A 25,040-nucleotide genomic window follows, 5' to 3' on the forward strand; every position below is an offset into this window, starting at 1 on the left:
ATTAAAAGTAAACATGTTTTTAGCCAATTAGTGTAACTTTTAAAGTAACAGTTAAAAAAAGTAGTCCATACCCCAGAAACAAAGATGCTGTATTACTGTTATCAACTATGTAAATATCATTGAACCAACTCATCATTGGTAAAATACTAAAATTCCTGTTCAAATAATCAATACAAGTTTGGGTTAAGTTAGCACACCTTTTGTGATATCTGTCAGAGCTCAAAGTAGCCATTTTTTATGCTGTAGGTTTCACTGAATGGAGTTCTAAAGAAATCAACTATTTCTTTTATCTCTCAAAAAAACTTGACAAACTTTTACAAAACTATTAAAAAAAACTCATGGCAGTTACATTGAGCAGAACAGGTACAGAGAAAAGTTCTTAACGGATGGCTGTTACTTGTACATTTATTATAAAAGTAAGTTGGCCTGACGTACATTTCATAAGACAAATTGACCTAACCAATAAAATAATAGACTTGTTTCAAGTTTCAGTTGTTAATTCATTCACAATAAAACAAATTAAAATATTGTCTATCACCCCGCCACTCAAAATAGTAATTATTAATACCACCACGTGATCTGTCGTCCTTTAAACCGTCGAACTGTTCCTTTCCAAGATGTACTGAAATGAACTAGCAAGAACTTATCAGTTCAATTTCATGTGCTTTTTTATTTCATCACTCATTCACTCAAAATCTAGAAAATGTAACATATTGGTTTTGTAACAATGCAGTGAAGCTCAACTGTTTCTCTAAACTCAACATAAACTTGACCCATCCATGACGACAAACACTTGTCACAAAATGAAACGTCTCTTCCAAGTATCCAAATAATCAAAGCTGGAACAAAGGCCAGTTTTACTTTCAGTCGTAATCAAATCTTCAGAAAGGCACACGTCCTTTAGTACTGACTCAGTTGTAAAAGTGTCTTTGATCTGCTGGTAACATCAACGCACATCTTCACAAAGTTTCTTGTTCTCTTTTAATTATATATTACTGCAGATTTTCTTGTTGTTCCTTCTGTCGCCAAGCTGCGTCCATGTATTTTGTAATCTCGGTGTTTTTACGAGGGTGCATTAATCTCCTGTCACTTCTATCTTGTGGTAACTGTTCAAAATGAGGGGAGAAAAAAAAAGAAGTTTTAGAAACTTTCTCTTGAGACAATATCCCAATCAAATATGTCTTAACCACAGATATTGTCTACTAATGGTACTTTAATTATGATAATGGTAACAAAAGTCAAGTTTACAGCAAATTTAAAATTGTTTACTTATTATCTTTCTAGTCATCCATTGTCCTTAATTTGTACTCTTTGTCTTTTACAAGGGTTTGATTGTTAGAAAATGTGACACTTATTTGTAGGGTAGAAACTCAGAACTTACTAACAAATTTGAGATGAAACTAGATTTTCCGTGTATTCTGTACCACAATTCCAATATTTGAATGTTTTCAACAAATGGGTACTTGTATGACCAAAAAGTGGATTGGTGTATGATCCCCTTCCCCCCCCCCCCCCCTCTCCACTGATTCTGTGCCCTTGGTAAAGACTACAAAACTTATATTGACAACTTTATATATATACTTCAATAGTCTTCGGTGTTCAGATATGCCAGTTTTACACTGTATGTGATCTAACTTATGTATACCACAGACTAAAGCTTTGGGTACAAGTCACTACAAGAAAGAAACTGAAATTATTCAAACAAGTTAATGACTTACCAAAGGTTTATTAAACCAGCCAACTTCCTGGGCTTCTGTTTGTGGAAATTCATATTTCTTTTCAGGCTCTTGGTAAGATCTCTTGATTATTTCCAGGAAATATTCTTGAAAAAGAATGAAAAGGAAAAGAACTTTTAGGACAATCTTGTTACAAAAATCTATCAAAGCATTGAATTTTGCTAAGATGTAAGACTACTGATAGAGAAAAAAAAAACAATTCATTTCCATTGGCATTTGTAAAACATTTGTCTGAACTTTATGTTTCCCGCAGTTTCTTTAGTTTTAAACCGTTTTAGAGTCCTGAGTGAATTTGATGATGATACTTCATGACCACAATAATGAGGGCACCCACTGCAACTCGAATAAAGGTGCATGATAGTTGTTGCCTTTAGTAACAGACAATCTTGACCGGCAACACTAATAGTGAAAGGGGTTTAATACAGATGGCAATTTGTAGTAGTCCCTTTGACATGATCACTTAAATTTAACCATATATAATAAGAGCTTAAAAAAAATAGACTTTCAGTAGTCAATATATACTTTACAATCAGAGAATTAAATACAAAAGAGTAGTAAACATTTCTAAAGCTTACCATCTTCTTCTCCTTCATCAGAGTCGTGCTGTGAGTTGGGTTTCCCTGTTAATGTGTACACTAAATGGAAAAGAAAAAAAAAAGTTGAACATTTGCATTTGAAAAGTCAACTTGTAACCACTTGTTTTCAAATGCAATTTTTGTCTACACAGCCACAGAAATCACACCCAAAGAAGGGAACAGTAAAAAAAAAAAGTAACATCATTTGAGTTTGTATTGTGAGGAACTTTCATGAATGACACCATCCATTCAGTGGTATTACACAGCATTTTTAATCCATGTGGGATGTTACATAGAAAATGTGTTGCTTTGACTTGAGATCTCTACAAGTATACAGTAGGTCGAACCTCATACTGTCATAGCAGTGAAGTCTGATGAATCCATCTATGAAATTGTGTAGGATATATGAAATATGTGAACTAACCCACAGAGTAGCATTAATGGGATTGTCTGCAAATACCATCTTATATGAAGATTTATTGCTACAAACACCTTTAGGCCTAGATCAATTCACTTGGACAAAATCAGAGAAAATAAAGTGTAGGCCTAGGCATAACATTATATATTATTATTAGGCCTACCCAGTGAAGTCTAATATAACTAAACTTACTTTTCTTAAAAGGATTGACACCATAGTTTGTATAAAGTCTTTGGCATTGATTTTCCTTCTTGATGGTTTCACATAGGATAGCATTTTGATGAACTATATTCACTGGCTCCTTTTCGCCTTTGGTGTTTGCTGCCGGTGTTGCCATTCTTGATTTAATATTAGGATAGGAAGTTAGGCTACTGTACACAAGGTGTGACTGGGGTGAATTGTTTTTGCCGGTAAAATGAGAAAATAAAGTTGAACGAACAGGAATTTCAAAACTTCTCACGATGCACGATGACTGCGAAAGTGAAAATCACAATGGAATAAGTGACTGAATTGGAATGTCAACGAGGAAATTTGTCTTAGCTTTGATCATTTGTGGTCTATGCCTACGAAGTTTGTGAATGGGGTCTGAACAGTGCTATCTTCTGCGCAAAAATAATTACTTCCGTAAGCATTTGTATCATCACCATAGCAACAAGTTGTCCATCTTATTTTTAGTTTCTTTCATAGCGCCCTCTAACCAATACTAACGATGTATGCTCTTCGTGTTTTGCAAGACCGCCATCGTAAACAATTTTGATTATTTTAAGACATTTGTTATTCGTAGGTAAACAATGGTACCGAACATGTCCTGGCATGTACAGTGATTTCGCTAGCGTAACGGACTATTCATGACAGAAGATCCGGTAGAAGGTAAAATTATAAATATTTCAAAATTACCGTTGGTTGCAATTCATACAAGCCAAGGAAAACCTCTGAGTTTAAGGTAATTTTGTTAACTTATCGCATTGGCCTAGCGTAAGCGTTAGGCCCATTGCTAAGGCGTAATGTTTCGGCGTTTACAGTTAACATTAGGCTAGGCCTACCCAACCTAGCTCAGGCGTTGGCTAACGTAATGCTAGACTAACGCAAGTAGTTTTACAAGTTTGCTATGATTGATTACATGGATTAAGTCAGTTAATTGACTTTGCTCTCCTTTTTTTCACATTTCTCTCTACAGAATCAAGGGGAGCTTTCTACACTTTGCTTTGAGGAATTACTTTCTCAAGTAATAATGGTGTAGGCGAGGACATCAACAAAGGTTTTCTTCACTATCACCACAGTTATCCTGCAAATACAAGATGGACCAAGAATTTGAAAAAAGGCTCTTAAGGCAGCTGAATGGACAAAGCCCAGTTGGTTCTACAGTTGTTAAGGTACTAATAGTGTATTTCTTGGCACAATTAATAATAAAAACCGAACTACCTTGATACAGATAGAAATATGAAGATACTGATGATTGGGTTCCAGTGCCAAATGCTATAGGTACATACCGCCATACCATTACGCCATAGGTATCGAACCTTTCCTTGAAACCTAATGGTGGAAAGGTACATTTTAGGAATGGATTTAACACAGGAATGTATCGTTGAAACTTTTTTGTCTTCATATGTGACAGATTGCTGGATAGACTGAATTATCAAGAGTGGGGAATTGATACACAGTCTTTAATGTACATGTTAATTGAATAGTTTTAATTGTAAGTTCGTAAGAGTCGATACACTGTCCTCAAATATATAACATAGTTGGTTAAATAAATCAAATTAATAAACCGATTCCGATTGCTGATCTAAATGAACAATTTTTTGGATCTTGCGGGCCTAGGAAGTGTGAAGCGAAGCAATAAACAGTACATATAGGCCAAGGCCTACAGTGCACCCACAATAATTTGCTCTTTCTGCCATACAAAAGTGCATTACCGCCATCGGAGTAACATGGGGGAATGGTACTTTTTCTTTGGCGGACAGAGCACATTTTCTATGGCGGAATGTACCGATGGCGGAATGACACAGCCCACTGATCAGTGTATTCCTTAGGCATATGATGGTGTTAAATTCAAACTGAGTTTTTGCTTCATACCTGTTTTAAAAGGGAGGTGAAAAAACCTGCAATTTTATTGATCAACAATAAACCAAACCAATGAAAGTCTATGAACCAATCAAATTCAGTAGGCTGAATTGGTCATAAAATTCATTTAGTTTAACTCAGATCTGAAGGTGAGTTTTTCCTTTTTCATGTAGCCAAAGGTATGACATAGCACAGCAATTATCTAAGAAACTTGAAAATCACATCTACAATATAAGAAAAGGCCTGAATAAAAAGTGACCTGTAGTACAGTCACAGAAATTAAAGAGGAGGAACTAATAAATGGAATCGACTGGTAGCCAGTGAAGCTGGGTTAGTTTGCAGTCTGAGGTTTAAATGAAAAGCCTTCCTATTACAGTAGTTACTTGTACAGTTAAATTCCGAATGTGCTGTACAGCTTTATTGGAATAAAAATGCTGGAGTCAAATCTTACTCCAAGATTTGTGATTTATAGGAGTTGCAATTGACACTTTCATGCAGATACTGGAACACCATTGAAACTTGTCTCTTTTGTTTTAAGTATTAATGAAAATTATTTTGAACCTGTTTGTTCCTTTTCAAATGTTTCTGTTTGAAGTGAATATTAATACTTAAACAACTTGTATAGCGCAATATGCAAACGCTTCAAAGTGCGTTACTGGGAAAACCCCTTAAAACAGCAAAAAAACAATTAAATTAACAAAAATACAAATCTTAATATAAAAAAGTTTAAAACAGTAAACAAAAACAAAAATTTAAAACAGTTTAAAATTTTTTTTTTTTTTTTAAAGTTTATCAAAAAAATACAATTTAAAACAGATATAAAAAAAAATTCAGTTTAAAACGATACATTGTGTAGTATGCAATACAATCTTTATTGGTCCCATTAACTATCATATTTACTGGTTCTTGAAGTGAAAGTTTGTTTGAGCTGGTGATAAATCTTTGATCTTTATTTTGTAGACCATGACACCTGGCAAGGCAGCATCTCCTTGCAAAGAACAATACGGAGATCGCTTTATACCAAGCCGAGCTGGTTCCTCTTGGCATACCAAGTTTGATTCTCCCACCAAGAAGGAAGATGTGAGCAGCTCGGCTACAAAGAAGGAGAGAGAAGGAGCAGAAACAGGAGAAGGTACATTATATATTATCTAAATTTACATTTTAAATTTATTATTGTCGTATTGCTGTCATATTGTTTAAGTTTACATTACATATTCTAAAGATATGCTGGCCTATCAAACGGTACACTTCAATCAAATTGATGATCTCTACCTTGGAAAGTTCTAAGAAGTTATTTCCCACGTGAGTGTTACAGTTGTACTGTACGTCTCTATGTTTAAAAGAAATGCTGGTCTACCACCCCATAGAATGTTAAATTGATAGACTGTACCTTGGAAGTTACCGCCCACATTGGTCTACAGTTTACATTACAATTTTGTTAATAGATATGCTAGCCTTTTCATTCCTCAATGCAATCAAATTGATCAACTGTGCCTTGGAAGTTATCGCCCACATTGGTATACAGCTTACATTACAAATTCTGTTAATAGATATACTGGCCTTTTCATTCCTCAATGCAATCAATGCGTTTTAAGTTATGGCCAACATTGGTCGACAGTTTACATTACAAATTCTGTTAAAAGATATACTGGCCATTTCTTTCCTCAATGCAATCGAATTGATCGTCTGTGTGTGGGAAGTAATCGCCAACATTGGTCTACAGTTTACATTAAAATTTCTGTTAATAGATATGCTGGCCTTATCATTCCTCAAAGCAATTAAATTGGTTGTCTGTACATTGTAAGTTATCGCCCACATTATTTCTCTATGTCTGTAGATATGCTGGCCTATCACTGCTTACTACAGAATGAACTATTAGGTGCTGAAATATCCACCGTCAAGGATCCCCAGTGTGAAGACAGACGTATGGTCAGCCTACAGAAAGCCAAGCGGAATCTCTTCACCTATAGTGTGAAGACCCAACGTCCATCTCTAGCAATAGGGCAAGACCAAGAACCATATTCGTTATCACCAGTGGGGAAGGACAGGTGAGTCATTCATTGATGAAAGAGTAACCACTTGGTAACCACTAACCACTTTCTTAAAGTATTGTGCTAAGACTTTTAAGTTGGACTGTAAGAGCATTACTGATAAGATTAACGGTGCAGCTAAAAGTGAATTTATTAGAATCACCAGGAATATTGATAAGGATAGTAAACACCCTCTTAATAAAGAACTCAACTCTCTTTGTCTACAAACTAACTATAATTTACAAAATCGTGCAATAAAACCAAAATATAGGGTTCAAATTTTCAAAAGTTCATATTTATACAGAGCATCTATTTTTATTCAAAATGGAATATTAAAGTACATTTCCAATCTGACCCATTGCAGCCAAAAATTGTTGCGGTCTCCACGGAAGCCGATGAGAAAGATATCCAAGATACCGTTCAAAGTCCTGGATGCCCCCGAACTCCAAGACGATTTTTACTTGAACCTGGTCGACTGGTCGTCGACAAATATACTCAGCGTCGGTCTGGGTACTTGTGTGTACCTCTGGAGTGCTTGTACCAGTCATGTGAGTAAACATGTATCAGTGTATAGTCATGTGCTTTGTATACTCAGCGTTGGTCCGGGTACCTGTGTATGTCTCTGGGGTTTCTTTGTACCCATCATTCAATAAATTACAACAGTTCTGTTCTCAGTGGCAGCCCCTCAACATGCACTGTGATCGCTGGACTGCTTGCAGCGTTTTACACACTGTGTGATTGTCAATTATACTGTCAGTAAACCCACTAATCTCAGATATTTTTGAGATCCCACATTCACAATGCTTTGGCTATATATACAGCTTTATTCATTGGTTTTAATTTATTTTTGCGTCTCCACCAGGTGACCAGACTCTGCGACCTCGCTGTCGATAACGATTCAGTCACATCCGTAGCTTGGAATGAGAGGGCAAGTATTCTTGTTAAAGTGTCAAGTAGCAAGGAGAGTAGTACTACCCAATACAACGTAGACAAGTGGTGATTTATATGTGCTGAAATAACTCTATCCAATTCTATGCCATGCTGTGTCAGTGTTGGTCTTTTAAAACTATCAGGAAGTAAGAAGAGTACCACGTACAATGACAAGTGATTTTTAAGCAGAAGTAACTCTATCCCATTCTATGCCATGATGTCAGTATACAAGGTATACAGAGCAGCTGAAAGGTTGTTATTTGGGTCATGTAAGAAGTATTTAAAAATGCCTTGTTGATGGGGATCAATTTGTCAATTGATAAAACAAAGTTAACAATGTGATTTCTCCTTGCCGTTGTGGTGAATTATGTTCTGAAAGTATTTATTGTGAAACAGAAAACAGTTGTTTGTACTTGGAGAGCATAATATCCTTTAATGAATCAAGGTTAACTATAGACATTGAATATTTTACCTTAAGTGTGCATTAGTTCAGTGCAGGTTAGAATACATGCCGTACAGTACTGTACAGTATATCGCCTTATTAAAGAAGCAGTAACATCACAGCTTCCTGCATTACTGGTAACGTCTAATCAGCTTTGTGGCATTTTACAATTCCTCTTCCTGGGAAAACATTAGAATTTTTTGGGTGGCCTCATAGGAATTGATGTTATTTCAATGTACTGTATCGACTTGTAACTTTGGACTGTTCTTTACGGTGCAGGGCCTCCAAGTCGCTGTGGGTACTCACAAAGGCTTAGTACAGATATGGGATGCCAGTTCCCAGAAGAAGTTGGTCACATTGGAAGGTCACTCAGCCAGAGTAGGTAGGTATCCATCTGACTCGAGATTAATTGTTGCATGTAATTTCTTGATTATCTTGAGTTTAATATTGAGAACACTTTAAGCAGTGTATCCACGTTAGTTCATATCTTCAGACGGATGTATATGTGTGCTTACCGTGTGCACAGAGGCATACGTTGTAGCGTTGCATCTATATTGTCAGTAGTAAAACTCACTTATTGTTTAAGAGACATTCAAATATTCTTTCCCACACTAATAATAGTTTCCTATTTGTCATTAGCTTTGCCTTTACAAGTTAGGTAGCATATCATTAGTTTTGTTATTTGAAAGAGCTTTTAACACATGAAACAAGCAGGCTAACCTTATTATAATACACACTGGTATCCTGCGAAACTAAAAACTTTATGAACGATGGAAAAAATGTGAAATGATTTAAAAGATTCATTTAGATCTTAATTATAATAAACACATTTCCAAAGTTACTAAATTCAGAAAAAAATAAATGGTGAGGTGTAGGAAGTGACCAATGGTCAAAGACAAATATTTATTCCTTTTTTTTTTTTACATAATTCTTGTCATGAACCGAGAGCGACGTTGCATTTCAGTTAAAAGAGAGTTCTATAAGTGACCAACCATAATTGTGGTCTATATATGTGACTACCTCTCTATAGGCGCTCTAGCTTGGAACGGTGACTCAATCTGCTCTGGAAGCAGGGACAGAATGATTCTTCAGAGGGACAGCCGTAGTGCCAGCCCATCCTCTGTCAGGAGTCTAACCGGTCATCGGCAAGAAGTCTGCGGCTTAAAATGGTCACCCGACCATCAATATCTAGCATCTGGTGGTAATGACAATAAGGTAAGTTGTATCTGTGTTACGGCTCGGCTCCCCGGCATAGACAGGTCTCAGTAATTTTCAGAATTATGTAACTGCCCTCCACACACCCCCCACCCACCCGCCCATCCCCGGTAAGATGGCATTTGATTGGATCAACACGCCTCAAAATTATCCTCGCTTTGTCTAGTCATCTTACCGTCTGAGACGAAACAGAAAAGGCGGAATTTGCTGTAATTGAAGAATAGTGATAGATGAACAAAATGGCTGGTTTCTTTCTTCTTTAAGGGGGGATCCTTTTGGGGTTTGTTAGTGTAGATTTTTCTTCTTCATTGTTGTAGGTATGTAAGCTCCATTTAGTGGAAAATCAATGAAGAGTCAGCTATGTCTTGAATAATTCTAATGGTTAATATTCACATAATCCTTTGTTTATTGATTACTATTGAGTACTTTAATAGGTCAGTTGAAAACCACAAAAGTTTAGGACCTGTTTCTCGTGACTTGGTGTACGGTGTTAAAGAAACAGTCAGAATGTGGCTTTATTTGCCAAACTTACTTTCCAGCTATTTTACTAGTGAGCTGTTGCTTTTACATTAATAAAAGTGAATTTCTTGAGATATTTAACATTTTCATATTGAAATTTGTATATGCAACAATTCAAATTTGCAAGGCTGGAGCTTTTACATGCTAGCTTGGTAATTCCATCGAAGAAGAAAAGAAATAATTTTCAGCCCTGCATTTCCCAGTCATTTTTCCATTTTCTTCTCATTAGCTTTTTGTCTGGAGCCATTCCAGTAACTTCCCGATCCAGCAATATTCAGATCACACGGCTGCGGTGAAGGCCATTGCCTGGTCTCCGCACCAGCATGGCCTGCTCGCCTCGGGGGGTGGAACGGCGGATAAATATATCCGTTTCTGGAACACCCTCACAGGGCAGACTCTGAATGCAGTGGACACTGGATCACAAGTGTGCAATTTAGCCTGGTCAAAGCATGACAATGAATTGGTGAGTAGATTCTTTTGGTCTTTCTACTTCATCAGCTCATAGAGGACTTAGACAAAAGTAGAAGGGATGTTTACCTGCTACTGTAGCAAATAAATGCCTGGTGAAATTTGCATTCAATTCCTCTGTATCATCTTCAAGGTGATTAACAATATTTTGAAGTTGACATTTTTTAGTACCAAAAGTGAAACCGATTTGATGTAATAGAACTTTACACACTGACATTTTTGTTTGTTTTTGTGGTGTTGTTTTTTCTCTTAAAAATCTTCGTCATTGATCCATGAACGATATGAGTCACAATAAGCATATTGCATTATATTGCAATATTGCACAATAAAAAATATTGCATGATATTGCAATATTGTACAATATGCATGAATGCATAAATTATTGAATATAGACAGCCATTTGGGTATTGATAACTTCACATCCCCGGAGCAAATTTGCACTGTATCCAATCCAAGATCCAAGAGTGGATATCGTATCCATTATCGTATCCAATCGGTTCGTATACAAATCGGTATACGATCGTAGACGTATGGTATATTGTATAGTATTAGTATATCGTATTGTATTGTATTGTATCTAATCCAACATTGAAATATGACCCACACAATAAAGTGCATAAAATACAGAAAAGTAAAGCATTTCGCTGTCAATGTGTAACTATGACATCACACCTGTTTGTTCCCAGTTGACTCACGGTATAATCTGTGAGAATTTCTACCATCGATATCTTACAATTTAAGCCAATGTAAAGAATTGTATGCAAATTTTACCCGAATTCTCAGTTAAATGTCTTCTTCTTTTTATTAGACAAATTTCAATTTTACATGTAGACTATACTTGTAAGAGAGTAAGGAACGACTGTTTCAACAAGGAGAGCTAAATAAGAAATTAAAAGTTGTCCTAGTGGTTGACTTCCAATCAATACGATGTGTGCTATGTTCGTTAATAGGCGGTCACATTCATGTCATTCCATCTCATTAATGCTGATTGGCTTTGTGTAAGTCAATGATCGTTATTATGCCCTTGTAATGCTCTGGGAATCAACTGTCAAGTCATTGGGTGAAGTTTTGAGTAGTGATTAATGCTTTCTGTGGAATTTTAGAAACAGTCAAACTTAGCTAATGTGGCATGCTCTTTCTTTTAATACTTCCCTCAATGCAGGTCAGTACCCATGGTTACTCTCAGAACCAGATCTTAGTCTGGAAGTATCCATCGTTGGTTCAAGTAGCCAAACTTACTGGACATACATTTAGAGTTCTCTATTTGGTAAGTTCACATTTTTAATTCGCTTGATTGAACATTCCTTCCTTTATTTGATGATTTCTTATGTCATATTTGATGAATGTACATGCTATCAATGTGTGAATGTTACTCCTGGTACAGCATATGTATATATATATATCGGCGCTGTCAGGGGGCTTCTTTGAACGGTTGCCATGACAACATTTGGATACAAATTCGCTACGCTTGTTGATTGCGTTGTAGCTTTTGTCGGCTCTGCTTCTTAATTTGTATATTAGAGCGCTTTTGGATTTCCCAAAAAATTGAGTGACCAATTTTTTATTTCTTTTTAAGTCCCAGATATATTTTGACAGCTTAGTTTCTTTTTGGTAAAGCTCGTTGCGGAACGATTTGGTATTATATATATATATATCGTTATAAATTATTAATATATATATGTAATAATCAAGACATACATGAACAGAATGTAAATACTAATTCAAATGTACAGAACATGTGTGAAACACTTTTAAGCACAGCCTGGATATTGTACTTCAAGGTCATTCAATTCAATACTGTACAGCTTTTAATGTCATATATACACAAAATGACATTTGCTATGTATTGAATAGTTACGAATAGACGAAAAGAACTTGCATCTATCGATCGTGTCACCAAACGTTAACATTTATTCTACCGCAGGCTGTTTCCCCAGATGGTGAGGCCATTGTTACCGGTGCCGGAGATGAGACTCTCAGGTTTTGGAATGTCTTTAGCAAATCCAGATCCACAAAGGTAAATCATCCCCAGTGGATAGACTTATGTTACTTTGTTTTCTATTATTAATTTCATTATTTTTAATTTGATAGAAGAATGTACCGGTTGCATTATTATTGGTAATACAAGACTTTATTGACTTTTTTCTGTGAACGGGTAGACGTTTAATTTATGCCGTAATAATTTTATTTTAATTTTTTAATTGTAATATTTTAATTTTATACCATATTTTATGCCTTCACTTCATATCATGCCCATAGCTGCTCATTAAAACCTGCAATCCAATGCAGATCACATATTTTGACCCACACTTTTAATGTATTTGTTTTAGTTTATTATTCTTTAATTTCAACTGCAAACCAACCCCTCTCCTTGTCGCTCTGGTAGACTGAAATAGTAGAACACATTAGCGGGGTATCTTATCTTTCCATTAGACACAGTCCGATTGTAGTCCAAGTGTGAATGCTTTAACCAGAAATAAAATACAGGCAGTCCGATTTGTGGTATGGGTATTAAATTCACTGCCTGTATAGACGTGTCTAACAGGGGTGGGGAGGTTGGGGCGGGGGGGGATTCTGTGAAAATGCTTGAATGAATACTTTTAAGCTCTCAAGAAGGAACATTTGCCTTCATTTCCCGACGGATCATTGTGGAGGCGTCTCAGATCTTTCTCTCTTCTCTCAAAATGTATTGTTTTTTGGTACTTTGTTAACGAGTTGTCTCAACAGGTGCAATCCCATTGAAGAATGCATTACTGGCGAGAATGTAGGCGAATTATATTATTAATTTGTAATTAATAATCATCATTCTCTTTGGTGCCCATGGACAGACCGTCCCGATGGGACGCTGGCTGGGAGTCCCGATAACTGTACACAGCGGCGAATTCATGGCAAAACTTTAGGCTTGGTACCCGCTGTCAGGCTACAGTCGCAGTTATGTTTTCTGATATACCTGTACTATTTCTTTCTCTCTTTCGTTTTCAGGAAACCAAATCAGTTTTGAATCTTTTCAATCATATAAGATGATCGAGAGTGGACGGGGTTTGAGATGTTTGGTTTGAGAGGATGGCAATACATTGTGGAGAAGCTGGTGCAACCACTGTTGAGAGGGGGAAGAAAAAATAGATTCTGTTGAACCTAGAAGCGAGAAGATTTCCAAAAATGACTTTTCCAGATTCCCGTCAAAAGAGTTTTATTATTTGAAGTGGCAGATACAACAGATATGGAACGTTAGTCGAAACGATTTCTCTAGAGAAGAGAGTTTGTTAAATGGACAGTTTTTTGTTAAACCGAGGAGGCGTGAGTCAGTTTTAAGTGGTAATAAAGTGTAAATGAGAGGGGTATTAATTTAAAATAAAAATTTATTTTAAAATTATTGATGGATGACACATCATCGGAAGGAATGGACTATTCCGACCGTTCTGTATGCCACAGGTTCAGAATTTGAGAGCTTACAAGTTTTCCAAGATGTTAATAGATAGTTTAACATTTGATCCGTGATTTTAAGTTATTGCAAAATGCTGCACTTATTTCAAAGAGAATAACATTATTCTGTTTTTTGAAAACTGCCAAACTAGGGGCTGGAAGAGTAGTGTAGTTGGTTTGTCTCAGGAAGGTATCTCATATCTTTGGTTGCCACTTTTGGTTTTGGTTGCCACTTTTGGTTTTGGTTGCCACTGTGATTAGTGGCAATAACTCAGTGGCATCCATCAGACCAGTAGCATGGTTAACCATTTGTTAAATGTAAAAGTGTAAAATGTAAAAATGGTGCACGTCCACCTGTTTTCTTAAGTTGGTAACACAAATATTTGCTTTAAACATCCTACCACGTAAAGCCTTCCGTGAGTAACACCAATAGTATTATTACTTTTTCATCTTCAAGTCGATGTTAACCAGAAAGCCAAAATTTTGTCCAAAAAAACTTCAGAAGCTGTGGCTAGGCTAAATGTAGGAAGGGCACTTTTCCCACAGTAGTAGTGGATAAGATTGGTCCTGCTAGTGTGTTGCTATGGTGATAAAGGCCAAAATTTGTACAAGTGTGCTGATAGATATAGGTACACTTGAAAGGAATTTTACATATCTATACTTAAATAAAAGTATTAGGAGACAGGAGGTGGCAGTTTTCAATCTTCTCGACTAATGTTACCGGACAAATAATTGAAAGAAATATTTACAATCACAACGATTCAGTTTTGATATTTGCATATCTGCCTCAATTCTGAAAACGGTGTACTATATATATCTAATAATATATGCACCTAATCAATGCACATTATAGGAACATGTGAAATCTCTGTCTTTGCTCTGATGTCTGTTTGTCCGTCTGTCTGTCTGTCCGTCCATGGTGTCGTTCGTAAAGCAGAAACTGTAATAAAAAAATGACCTTGGTTTTTTCTTGAATAAGAGATGAACTTTGACTCGTGTAGTAATACATGAATATGTTTAGGGTGAGCAGGAACATTGAACTGTTCGACTCTAACGGGAATGTTAATGTATACCATGGTAATGTAAGTGTGAAACGATAATATTAATGCATACTTTTAAAACAGCAACGAGAAACTGTGGAGGATAGTTTATTGATGACTCTATCCTACAACTAAGCAAACGTTTTATGCAACAGGGTGGGGAGGGAGGGGGTTAGTTCATAGGGTGGGGAGGGAAGGGGGGGGTTAGTTTGTTTTTAGATAGGTTGGTATTTCAGTTACCTTTCTGTGCTTTTAATTTTAAATGGTATGAAACAGCCAAAATTATTCTATTTTTCTGTATTTAGTGGGTCTTATTTTTATCTTTTAATCTTGCAGCAATTTCAACGTATTATTTTAAGTCTAAAAAAAAAAGATTATGCATTACCATTTATTTCAGTTTGGTATTTTTTTTGCCTGTTTGATGGTCATGGTTTTCCAGACAGAAATATTTCTCGAGGAGGTTACTTTAATTTAAACGAAAACACGTTTTAAATTGGCTAGCCAGTCATATAAAAGATGGCAGTTGTGGCTCTTTATTTCGTCTTAAATCTTTCTGTTCTTGCTGGTAAGAACGCTTTTTTTTCTTCTTTGATTCGTCCGTTTTCGTCTGTCTCAGTCAAAGAAGCTATGTGATGAGAATGTATTTTTGGTTCCTTGCTTTAGCAAAAGGAACCTATGCAGTCAGGTTGGCGTGTGTGTGTATGTATGTATGTGTGTGTGTGTGTGTGTCTGTGACACTTGCTTGGGTACGCTCTATCTCAATAAGGGAATGTTGGATTGAGGCCAAACTTGGACTATAGATCCGCCATATGGAGAAGGTGTGCCCTATTGTTTCTGGTGCCCACAAAGGTCACCAAAGGTCAGTTATGGTCCAAAAACCGAAAATATTAAAACTGCAATAACTCCCAGTGCCAATGTGTGACAAGATTGATATTTTGGGACAAGTTGTGAACTGGTTAGGGGAGCATTTTCAAACTTAACGGTCATGTGATCCGAGGTCACCAAAGGTCAATTAATGATAAAAAACTAGTACTTTTGCGATAACTTGAGAACGAAATTTCCGTTAGGGTTGGGAGTTGCTTCAATGTTATTCAATTGTCGACCCGCATCTGGGTGACCCTTGACCTCAATTTGACCTCTGGTGACCTTTACGTGTTTTGGGGGATTTTTACAGTTTTGATGCTATTTTCAGATGTCAAAGGTACCTTCTGATCATAAATGTCAATGGGTTGACCCCGTGTGACCTTTATGTGCGAAGTTATATGGGGTCAAAGTTTTTCGGTCAGAGTTAGGATGGTTGTACAGACTTGTTGTTTTGTTTTTTGGAATCAGGAGATTAAACTACATCTGAAACCAAGGTCAAAAGGTCAAAGGTCACATTAGAAAAAATGTGCTTATTTTGGGAGGAAACGAGCAAAAAAGGAAATGTTTGGTTTTGATGCTAGATTTGGATATCAAAGGTACCTTCCGATCAAAAATGTCAATTGGTTGACACCCGTGTGACCTTCGTGTGCGAAGTTATACGAGGTCAAAGTTAATTTTCAGACATTTAATGCAACAACTCCCAGTTCCAAGGTGTGACATGGTTGATATTTTTGGACAAGTTGCAAATGGTATAGGGGAATATTTTCAAACTTAACGGTCATGTGATCCGAGGTCACCAAAGGTCAATTAATGTTAAAAAACTAGTATTTTTGGGGCAGAAAATGGGCAAAGAAAAAATGTTTGAATTTGTATAGTTTGATGCTCAAATTTAGGTCTCATCAATCAAAAATGTCAATAAGTTGACCCAAGGTGACCTTTGTATGTTAAGTTATATGAGGTCAAAGTTAATTTTCAGACATTTAGTGTAATAACTCCCAGTGCCAAGGTGTTACACAGTTGATATTTTGAGACAAGTTGCAAATGGTATAGGGGAATATTTTCAAACTTAATGGTCATGTGATCCGAGGTCACCAAAGGTCAATTAATGATAAAAAACTAGTATTTTTGCGCTAACTTGAGAACAAATTGTCCGTTAGGGTTGGGAGTTGCTTCAATGTAATCCAATTGTCGACCCGCATCTGGGTGACCCTTGACCTCAATTTGACCTCTGGTGACCTTTTCGTGTTTTGTGGATTTTTACAGTTTCGATGCTATTTTCAGATGTTAAAGGTACCTTCTGATCATAAATGTCAATAGGTTGACCCCCATGTGACCTTCATGTGCGAAGTTATATGAGGTCAAAGTTAATTTTCAGACATTTAATGCAATAACTCCCAGTTCCAAGTTGTGACAAGGTTGATATTTTTGGAGTAGTTGCAAATGGTATAGGGGAATATTTTCAAACTTAAGGGTCATGTGATCCGAGGTTACCAAAGGTCAATTAATGATAAAAAACTAGTATTTTTGCGATAACTTGAGAACAAATTGTCCGTTAGGGTTGGGAGTTGCTTCAATGTAATCCAATTGTCGACCCGCATCTGGATGACCCTTGACCTCAATTTGACCTCTGGTGACCTTTTCGTGTTTTGTGGATTTTTACAGTTTCGATGCTATTTTCAGATGTTAAAGGTACCTTCTGATCATAAATGTTAATGGGTTGACCCCCGTCTGACCTTCGTGTGCGAAGTTATATGAGGTTTAAGTTAATTTTCAGACATTTAGTGTAATAACTCCCAGTGCCGAGGTGTTACACAGTTGATATTTTTAGACAAGTTGCAAATGGTATAGGGGAATATTTTCAAACTTAAGGGTCATGTGATCCGAGGTCACCAAAGGTCAATTAATGATAAAAAAACTAGTATTTTTGCGATAACTTGAGAACAAATTGTCCGTTAGGGTTGGGAGTTGCTTCAATGTAATCCAATTGTCGACCCGCATCTGGGTGACCCTTGACCTCAATTTGAGCTCTGGTGATCTTTTCGTGTTTTGTGGATTTTTACAGTTTCGATGCTATTTTCAGATGTTAAAGGTACCTTCTGATCATAAATGTCAATGGGTTGACCCCCATGTGACCTTCGTGTGCGAAGTTATATGAGGTCAAAGTTAATTTTCAGACATTTAATGCAATAACTCCCAGTGCCAAGGTGTGACCAGGTTAATTTTTTTGGACAAGTTGCAAATGGTATAGGGGAATATTTTCAAACTTAACGGTCATGTGGTCCAATGTCACCAAAGGTCAGCTAATGTTAAAAAAGTAGTATTTTGGGGGGAGAAAATGGGCAAGAAAAAATGTTTGAATTTTTACAGTCATGCTCTATTTAGGTCTCACCTTTCAAAAATGTCAATTGGTTGACCTTCGGGTGACCTTTGTGTGTGAAGTTATGTATACAAGTTCAAAGTTAATTTTTTTTAATTTAATGCAATTAAATCTCAATGCCAAGGTGTGACATGGTTGATATTTTGGGACAAGTTGTGAACGGGGTGGTGGAACATTTTGAAACTTAAAGGTCATGTCATCTGAGGTCACTAATGTTATCATATCTGTTGACACGCTTGTAGGTCTCTTATATTTCTTACATTTTCGACGCCATACTTAGATCTCAAAAGTGCCTTTTGATCCAAAATTCGATCACATTTTGTGATCACAAAAGTGTTGGCTATAGTGTTGGTTACTTTATGGGAACATGTAGGACCACAATTACTTGGACTATTTGAGCCCAATCTTGCTTGATAATATTATGTGTATTGTCATATACCCCAAGCAAGGAACCACAGTGCCCTTGGGCTCTTGTTTAAACACACAATCTTGTATCGCCTATTCACGTATAGGCGTATAGATGTGTCAACCTCTCTGATGTCAATATATGACAAAATACTGATATATATGTGGGTGTAATTTGTCATTTCTTTGTAGGCGGAGGAGGGGTGTGTATAATGTCTTTTTTTTATGTTAAACATCCATTTCATGGCGTGAAGGCGAAAAAATGTATGCTCTAAATTTATAAATAAAAAAGGATTGAAAATATATTCATTTGTATGTTTCCTGTTTTTTTTTCCTTTTTTTTTTTGGTTCTGCTGTATATAAGTATGTGTTGTCCATGTATGGGAATGATAATGTGTTCCACGTTATGTTAATAATGAAGAGACACAGACAGGATTTGTATTGTGTTTAATGTATAGAGCACAAAATGTATGTGTCGGTACCAGTTACGATTACGATGTAGTTAATATGACATGAAAGTACTTGGGATTGATATTTCAATCTCATAGTGTTTAATGTTTACCACAGAAACAGAGACCAAGATAGAGATATAAAATGAAACAGGAATAGATATGCAATATATATAACAAATATATTTATATATTTACGTTATATACATGTGTATGTATGTACATACATATGCGTATATATATGCTTTATATGCGGACACCCTATAATCACTAGGCTATGGACGCTTATTGTATGTCCAGAGGTTCAAAACCGGTAAGGAAAGTCGTAATTCCACTGTAGGCGTTTGTTACCTGTATCGTACAATACTAGTTCTGTTTTTGGTGACATATTTGCCTTGCTCTAGAGATCAAACATGATTCTAACCAACACGAAGTCATTTGTGATTCCTAAAGCCGGATCTCGAAAGAGATACTTTTAACAGATATACATATATACTTTGCAGAGTATATATATATATATATATATATATATATATATATATATATATATATATATATATATAAATTTATATTTATTGGTGGATGGGGTTTACACGTCACCTCAGCAATACTATAGGCTAGGTTAATGATTGTCGCAATAACGTCAGCACTCCAGAACACAATGGGTATAAATAAGTATGTAATGCGAGTCTATCAAGAATAACCAACTGCAGTTTCTCATTTCGTTCTTTACGCAGGTAATGGAATCATTACCAGCGGTCCTTTCCTGATCGGAATTATTATAAAAACAAATAGAAATAGGAGCACTCCACGACACAATCTAATTTCTAGAAATATGAAGAGCGCCCTTACAATCCATTCATTTGAAAATAATGAAAGGAATGTAGACCTTGAAAAGTGAGATGAAATTTGAGATCCACTTAACACCTTGTATGTGTGTACAAGACTTACATATCTTAATTAGCTCGTGTCTAGGCTTCAATATACACGTACTGTCTACTGAATAAGAGCAAGTTGCCTAACGGTAACTTTATATTAAAACCAATTGGCAATTGCAAGAAGTAACTGGTCATAATCATAAACAGCTTCGTTCATAATTAATTATGAAAAGACATGATTTAATTCACATTTTTAAAACATATATAATATCTTCTAAATACAGAAAAATGGATTCAGTGAACAAAATTGCTCAGTGTCTAAAGAGCAAGAATTCGACAAAACAATACATTTTCATTCTACGTATTACATTTTCCTTTCAAAATTGTCAAGGACTATTCTTTTCATATAAAAAGCTTGCAAACAGCTCCTCTAATATGATATTGTGTTATTGGTAGGCCTATATATTGATAAATAATTGGGAAATAAAACAAAGTTGGTTGCTTAGTCGACGAAACTCTCATTTAAAGGTAGTCCTACGTTACATACTATATATATATATATATATATATATATATATATATATATATATATATATATATATATATATAGTATGCATATGTTCCAGTCACTCTCAGAAAGTCACCATAACCCATAAATTCATAATTGTAACGGACGTATTTTACCCAGTTTTCGATATATAAAGTGTGCCAGGGTGATTGTAGGGAGCGAACAGACGGTATCGTCACGACGGGGTTTTCCCCGCCATTTAAATATTTGCGCATACTATACCGTCTGCTAAACCCTGTGTTTTGTCATGATTTAGTTTTATTAGCATTTTACCTTGCCATATAATGTGGTTCGTGTGTTTTGTAATTTATGAAAAGCTTTATTCTGATGAAACCGTTCGTGAGAATATGACACTGGTGAATCCGTCACAAAGACATTTACGTGTTCGGAGGCGAAGAACTAAATGATCAGGTCTTCAATTTGACAACACTTAACCTTGATGTAACAGTCTGTACACTGTCACGGCCTTAACCTTGTCACTTACATTGCCGTCTACACCGACACCCGTGTGACACCTTATGACGGTCTTGATCTTCAAAATGAAAGTGTTTCTGGCTCCATGATTCCACTGAAACCATGCACTCAAATCACGTTGACTCATGTCTCATACAGCCTTACTGTTTTCCTTTTCGTTTATTTGTTTTCTTGCTTTATCTTCCCGGTGTTTGATATTTTGTGTGTTTATAAGGTTGCCAGGTTTACCAAGGTTGACTTCTTTAGGCCTATATGTATTATGCATTTTGAGACTGAGGAGTGTAAGTGGACTTGTCCATCTATGCGAAACTAATTCACTGTATCCATTTACTGTACCTCTTAAAGTTTACTTTATCGTTTTGATTTATTACCTATTCCCTTTGGTTGAGCACTATGATCTCTAGTGAATGCTTTATATAAGTACAAAGGCTTTAAATGCGAGTGCTACGTACATTACTTAATCATCTTGCAGTAGAATCTATACTAGATTCCCGAGTATTAGGAGTAGAGGCACGTGTAAAACTATATGAGAACGCGTATATGAGTACAAGTAAGTAGTAAGAGTATAGGACTCAATACAAGATATAATGAACGGTAGGCCTGTGTATACTTAATTGACTGTACAGTCTATTTCTGCCACTGATTTGCTTCAAACTCTTTTGATATAAACTGACATTTCGTCATGACAAAATGAACTGCATGAACAACGATTTCGCCCATATTTAAGAAATTAAATTAAAAATTGTATGTGTGTGTGAGTTGGAAGGGGAAGGGGATGGGGTGTTATGTATGTATGTATATATATATATATACATCAAGATATTGGACAATTGTTGGGGGAGGGGGGGGGGTGGGAGACTGTGTTCTGGAAAGGGCGGTAAGTAGTTCGAACTATGACATTTTGACGTAGCCATGGTGATGACAGGTTTGTGATCGCAGACTGAGATCTGGATAATTACACAGAGCTATTTCATTAAAAGTCAGTACTGATTAAATACACATAAGTTAACTACCTTAATCCCGAAGTTGTCCGGTGGTTTATGAAACGGTCTTTTCTTTATTGGGGTAGTATATATAGTTTGTCACATCACCAGTGCGGAAGACGTGCACATATTGCTGATTTTGCCGACTTAATTCGTAGACATATACAAATCCCAAATAATAGTTTTTAAAATTTAGCTTTCGGTTACCATTGACAACATGACAATAACTGGTACTGAGTTCCCAGCACGGTAAGATTGTACAGTTCAATTTAGTAAATATTAAAAATAATACAAAGATATATATACGAAAATATATATGAAGATATAGATATATATATTTTCATATTTAAAGAGAGAACAATAGCTATTGTCTTGTTGCTTGGAAACGCTACAATGCGCAATGATAGTAAGCGAATGAAGGACCTGCCTTGCATAATAAATGTCTATTTCATTCGTTTGAACTTTTACAGATAACAAATATATGGATTACTTTGTCTTTAGTATTAAGATTTATGATATTCATCAACGCCAAGATTAATCAATAATCCTTTATTAAAAAATGTTTAGATTCCATATTGCTTTTCAGGCCTATTTTATATGTTTATAACAAGTGAACCTGCAATATAATATACCAAATTTTGGACAATATTTTATATATACTATTTCTATACTTTAGAAGATGTGAGCCGTTGATGGAAATGATAGAAAATGCTTAAAACTGACATATTTAGTCAAGAGTACGAAGACATATTCAGTAAGAGAAAATAAATACTGAAATGAATAAAATCAATGACAACATAATGCATATTAAAAAAATGTAACAGAACAGAACAGAGAGAAAAAAACCCCGTTAAACTTATCAACACTGCGATCTTTTGTAAACATACTTAAAGCACAGAAACAAAGATGATCATTTATATGTAAATGTAAATAAAATCTTATATAGCGCACTACGCGCGATGCATCTGTGCGATTTACAAACAATCTAGAATATACTATGACAAATGTATAACGAAGATTCATTTAGAAGTAAATAAATAATCATAATTTGCATTTAAAAAGACTCGAAGAAAGTACACTTTGCCCGATTAACGCTCTTAACTATAATTTTATACATTGATGTAATATCGGCTAATTTAAAAAAAAACAAAGTATATAACTTACAAAAACATTTTTATTATTTTTTTTTATGATTTTAACTTGTTCGTCTTTTTTACTTCTATTTTACATTTTCTGTTTCTTTTGTTGGGGAAAAGCAATTATAAATTTGATGGTCTGGAAAATATGCTCATGGTTAGCTTAATAATAACTGAAGGAAAAGTTACAAAAAGGATGAAAGTTCCAATTATCATATCCCAAGCAATGACATTAGTTAAGTAGTTCAACTCATTAACATTTGATTCATATAAAAATTGTTTCTGAATCATTTAAATTACGCTATTTCCAAGTGAAAGGATTTCAAAGCTACCAGTATTTTTCTCAACCACGAGAAATCCGATGCCCCCCCCCTCACCCCCACCCAAATCAAACTGTAACATTAATTTTACCACGATTCGGGGTATAAAATGTTCTATAATCTTTCTGAAACATTTATAGTCGATGATCTCTTTTTCCCAATGCACTTTTACATGGGAAGTGCATTCTCAACACAAATTAGTAAACTGTGCTGTTATACCGACTTTCTTATACATATTGCAAGATTCATACATTACCTCCACGCAGTTATAATCATGTATGCCAACGTTGTTTTAATTGTTATTATTGTTATGATCATTTTTCATTGGGGAGGGGGGTGGCGGGGGGGGGTGGGGTTCTTGCGGTTTTCTCGTATAGAAGCAAATTGACTTGTATACAGAGACTCCATCGATCGCAACAAATGCACAATAGAGAAAAGCCTTTGAGAATATATGAAAAGAAGAAATCAAAGTTTGCTCCATTATATATATTGCAGGAAAGATATAACCTTATCGCTATATATTGTTGACTGTATGCAAACCGAGAGTACAATACAGACTGTATGCTGCATTGTTAAACTTCTTTTGTTATGATCGTTTGGTTATCTCTTGCAATTGTTCAATTGTTTCATATTGAAGCAAACATGATTGTATCGACCACATGCAAATAAAGGATAACAAAGACACTTCTTGGTGAATGAAAATGAACAAAGCTAAGAACGGAGATTCTCGTCGTGGTTTTACGAGCTGATAAATGTCATATATTTATGGCAAAATCTCAGATGAATCTATAAGTATATACACCGGTTTATGTTTGTTTAGAATATAGTATATATGTTTTATAAGTCTTGGGTTCCAAGGGTATATTTTAAGATGTGACTGCACTTTTTTATTTATTTTTTATTGTTAATCTTTATTTTCAATTTTCAACAGATTAATCAAAACGTGACGAAGTCAACAGCGAAACGAATATGTTGAAAGTAGAGATCACGAATAACTGGATATATCGTAGTCTTTGCCAAAAAATTACAATAACTTACTTCCTCATCGATTCTTATATGCTGCCTCACATGGTTACGTACATTTGACTAGCAGACTAAAATGTTGTATGAAATATATGTTGTAACATGCAGTATGTATAGCAACTAACACTGGCATATTACCTACTGTCACGTGTGTGAATATGATCGCCATATGTTTATACATAACGTAGGCCTTGGCCTAATAACCAGAGGACGTTATTCAAAACGCAATATGCTGGTATAAAGTTAGTCTAGGCCTACAAGGAACCTACGATTAATAGAATATCTAAGGAGAGTATCAAGATCACTTTTTTGCATAAATTATGACGTCAGTCTCTATAAAAGCTGCCTTTGTAACCACAATCTCGTTATTACATCGGCCTACCACTTCAAGCGGAAACCCGGCAAGAATACTTCGACACAAAACATATAGGCCCTTTATTATATTAAATTGCACGGCAATAACAACACTATTTAGTAACAACTAAATGATATATTAAAACAAGTACAGCAACGCTACAGAAGCTCAGGTAAGCTTCTCTTTGAGAAATTTGTTTTGATTGGCAATATTTCTGAGCAGTTTATCCATTTGGTTGAAGGAAAGATATAAGACATAGGCTATAGGCTATAAGGATAACGGTGTCATTTCCTTTCCTCCCATCTCATTTCTTCCTTGCCTAATGTACTCCTTCATTTGTTTTGAAAG

At 35.6% G+C, this 25,040-nt stretch overlaps 3 protein-coding genes across 4 annotated transcripts in view; 2 read left to right on the forward strand and 1 right to left on the reverse strand.

Annotated features, from left to right (window-relative positions):
- Positions 1–387: 387 nt before the first annotated feature.
- Positions 388–3,321, reverse strand: LOC139974176 (cilia- and flagella-associated protein 144-like). Its single transcript, XM_071981148.1, has 4 exons — positions 2,922–3,321; positions 2,312–2,371; positions 1,719–1,822; positions 388–1,106 (listed from the first exon to the last, which is right to left on the reverse strand). Exons 1-4 carry the CDS (start codon positions 3,064–3,066, stop codon positions 993–995), a joined length of 423 nt encoding a protein of 140 aa, XP_071837249.1. The 5' UTR covers positions 3,067–3,321; the 3' UTR covers positions 388–992.
- A 128-nt stretch (positions 3,322–3,449) lies between these two features.
- LOC139974162 (fizzy-related protein homolog) lies at positions 3,450–15,298 on the forward strand. 2 transcript variants are annotated; one of them, XM_071981110.1, is made up of 12 exons: positions 3,450–3,599; positions 3,907–4,102; positions 5,754–5,925; positions 6,631–6,841; positions 7,188–7,371; positions 7,686–7,751; positions 8,475–8,577; positions 9,226–9,410; positions 10,159–10,392; positions 11,560–11,664; positions 12,322–12,414; positions 13,380–15,298. In XM_071981110.1, the coding sequence occupies exons 2-12, from the start codon at positions 4,028–4,030 to the stop codon at positions 13,419–13,421; spliced, it is 1,470 nt and encodes a 489-aa protein (XP_071837211.1). In that variant the 5' UTR covers positions 3,450–3,599; positions 3,907–4,027; the 3' UTR covers positions 13,422–15,298. The 2 variants fall into 2 exon arrangements, with proteins under 2 accessions (XP_071837211.1, XP_071837222.1); XM_071981121.1 differs by having other exon boundaries at positions 3,522–3,672.
- A 9,416-nt stretch (positions 15,299–24,714) lies between these two features.
- The window catches only part of LOC139974208 (uncharacterized), a 41,494-nt gene continuing 41,168 nt past the window's right edge, over positions 24,715–25,040 (forward strand). Inside the window, exon 1 of the mRNA XM_071981209.1 lies at positions 24,715–24,864. The gene's annotated coding sequence lies outside the window, so the exon portion shown is untranslated. The remainder of the gene's footprint in view (positions 24,865–25,040) is intronic.

This window comes from Apostichopus japonicus, chromosome 2 (assembly GCF_037975245.1).
Source record: "Apostichopus japonicus isolate 1M-3 chromosome 2, ASM3797524v1, whole genome shotgun sequence".
Taxonomy (NCBI): domain Eukaryota; kingdom Metazoa; phylum Echinodermata; class Holothuroidea; order Aspidochirotida; family Stichopodidae; genus Apostichopus; species Apostichopus japonicus.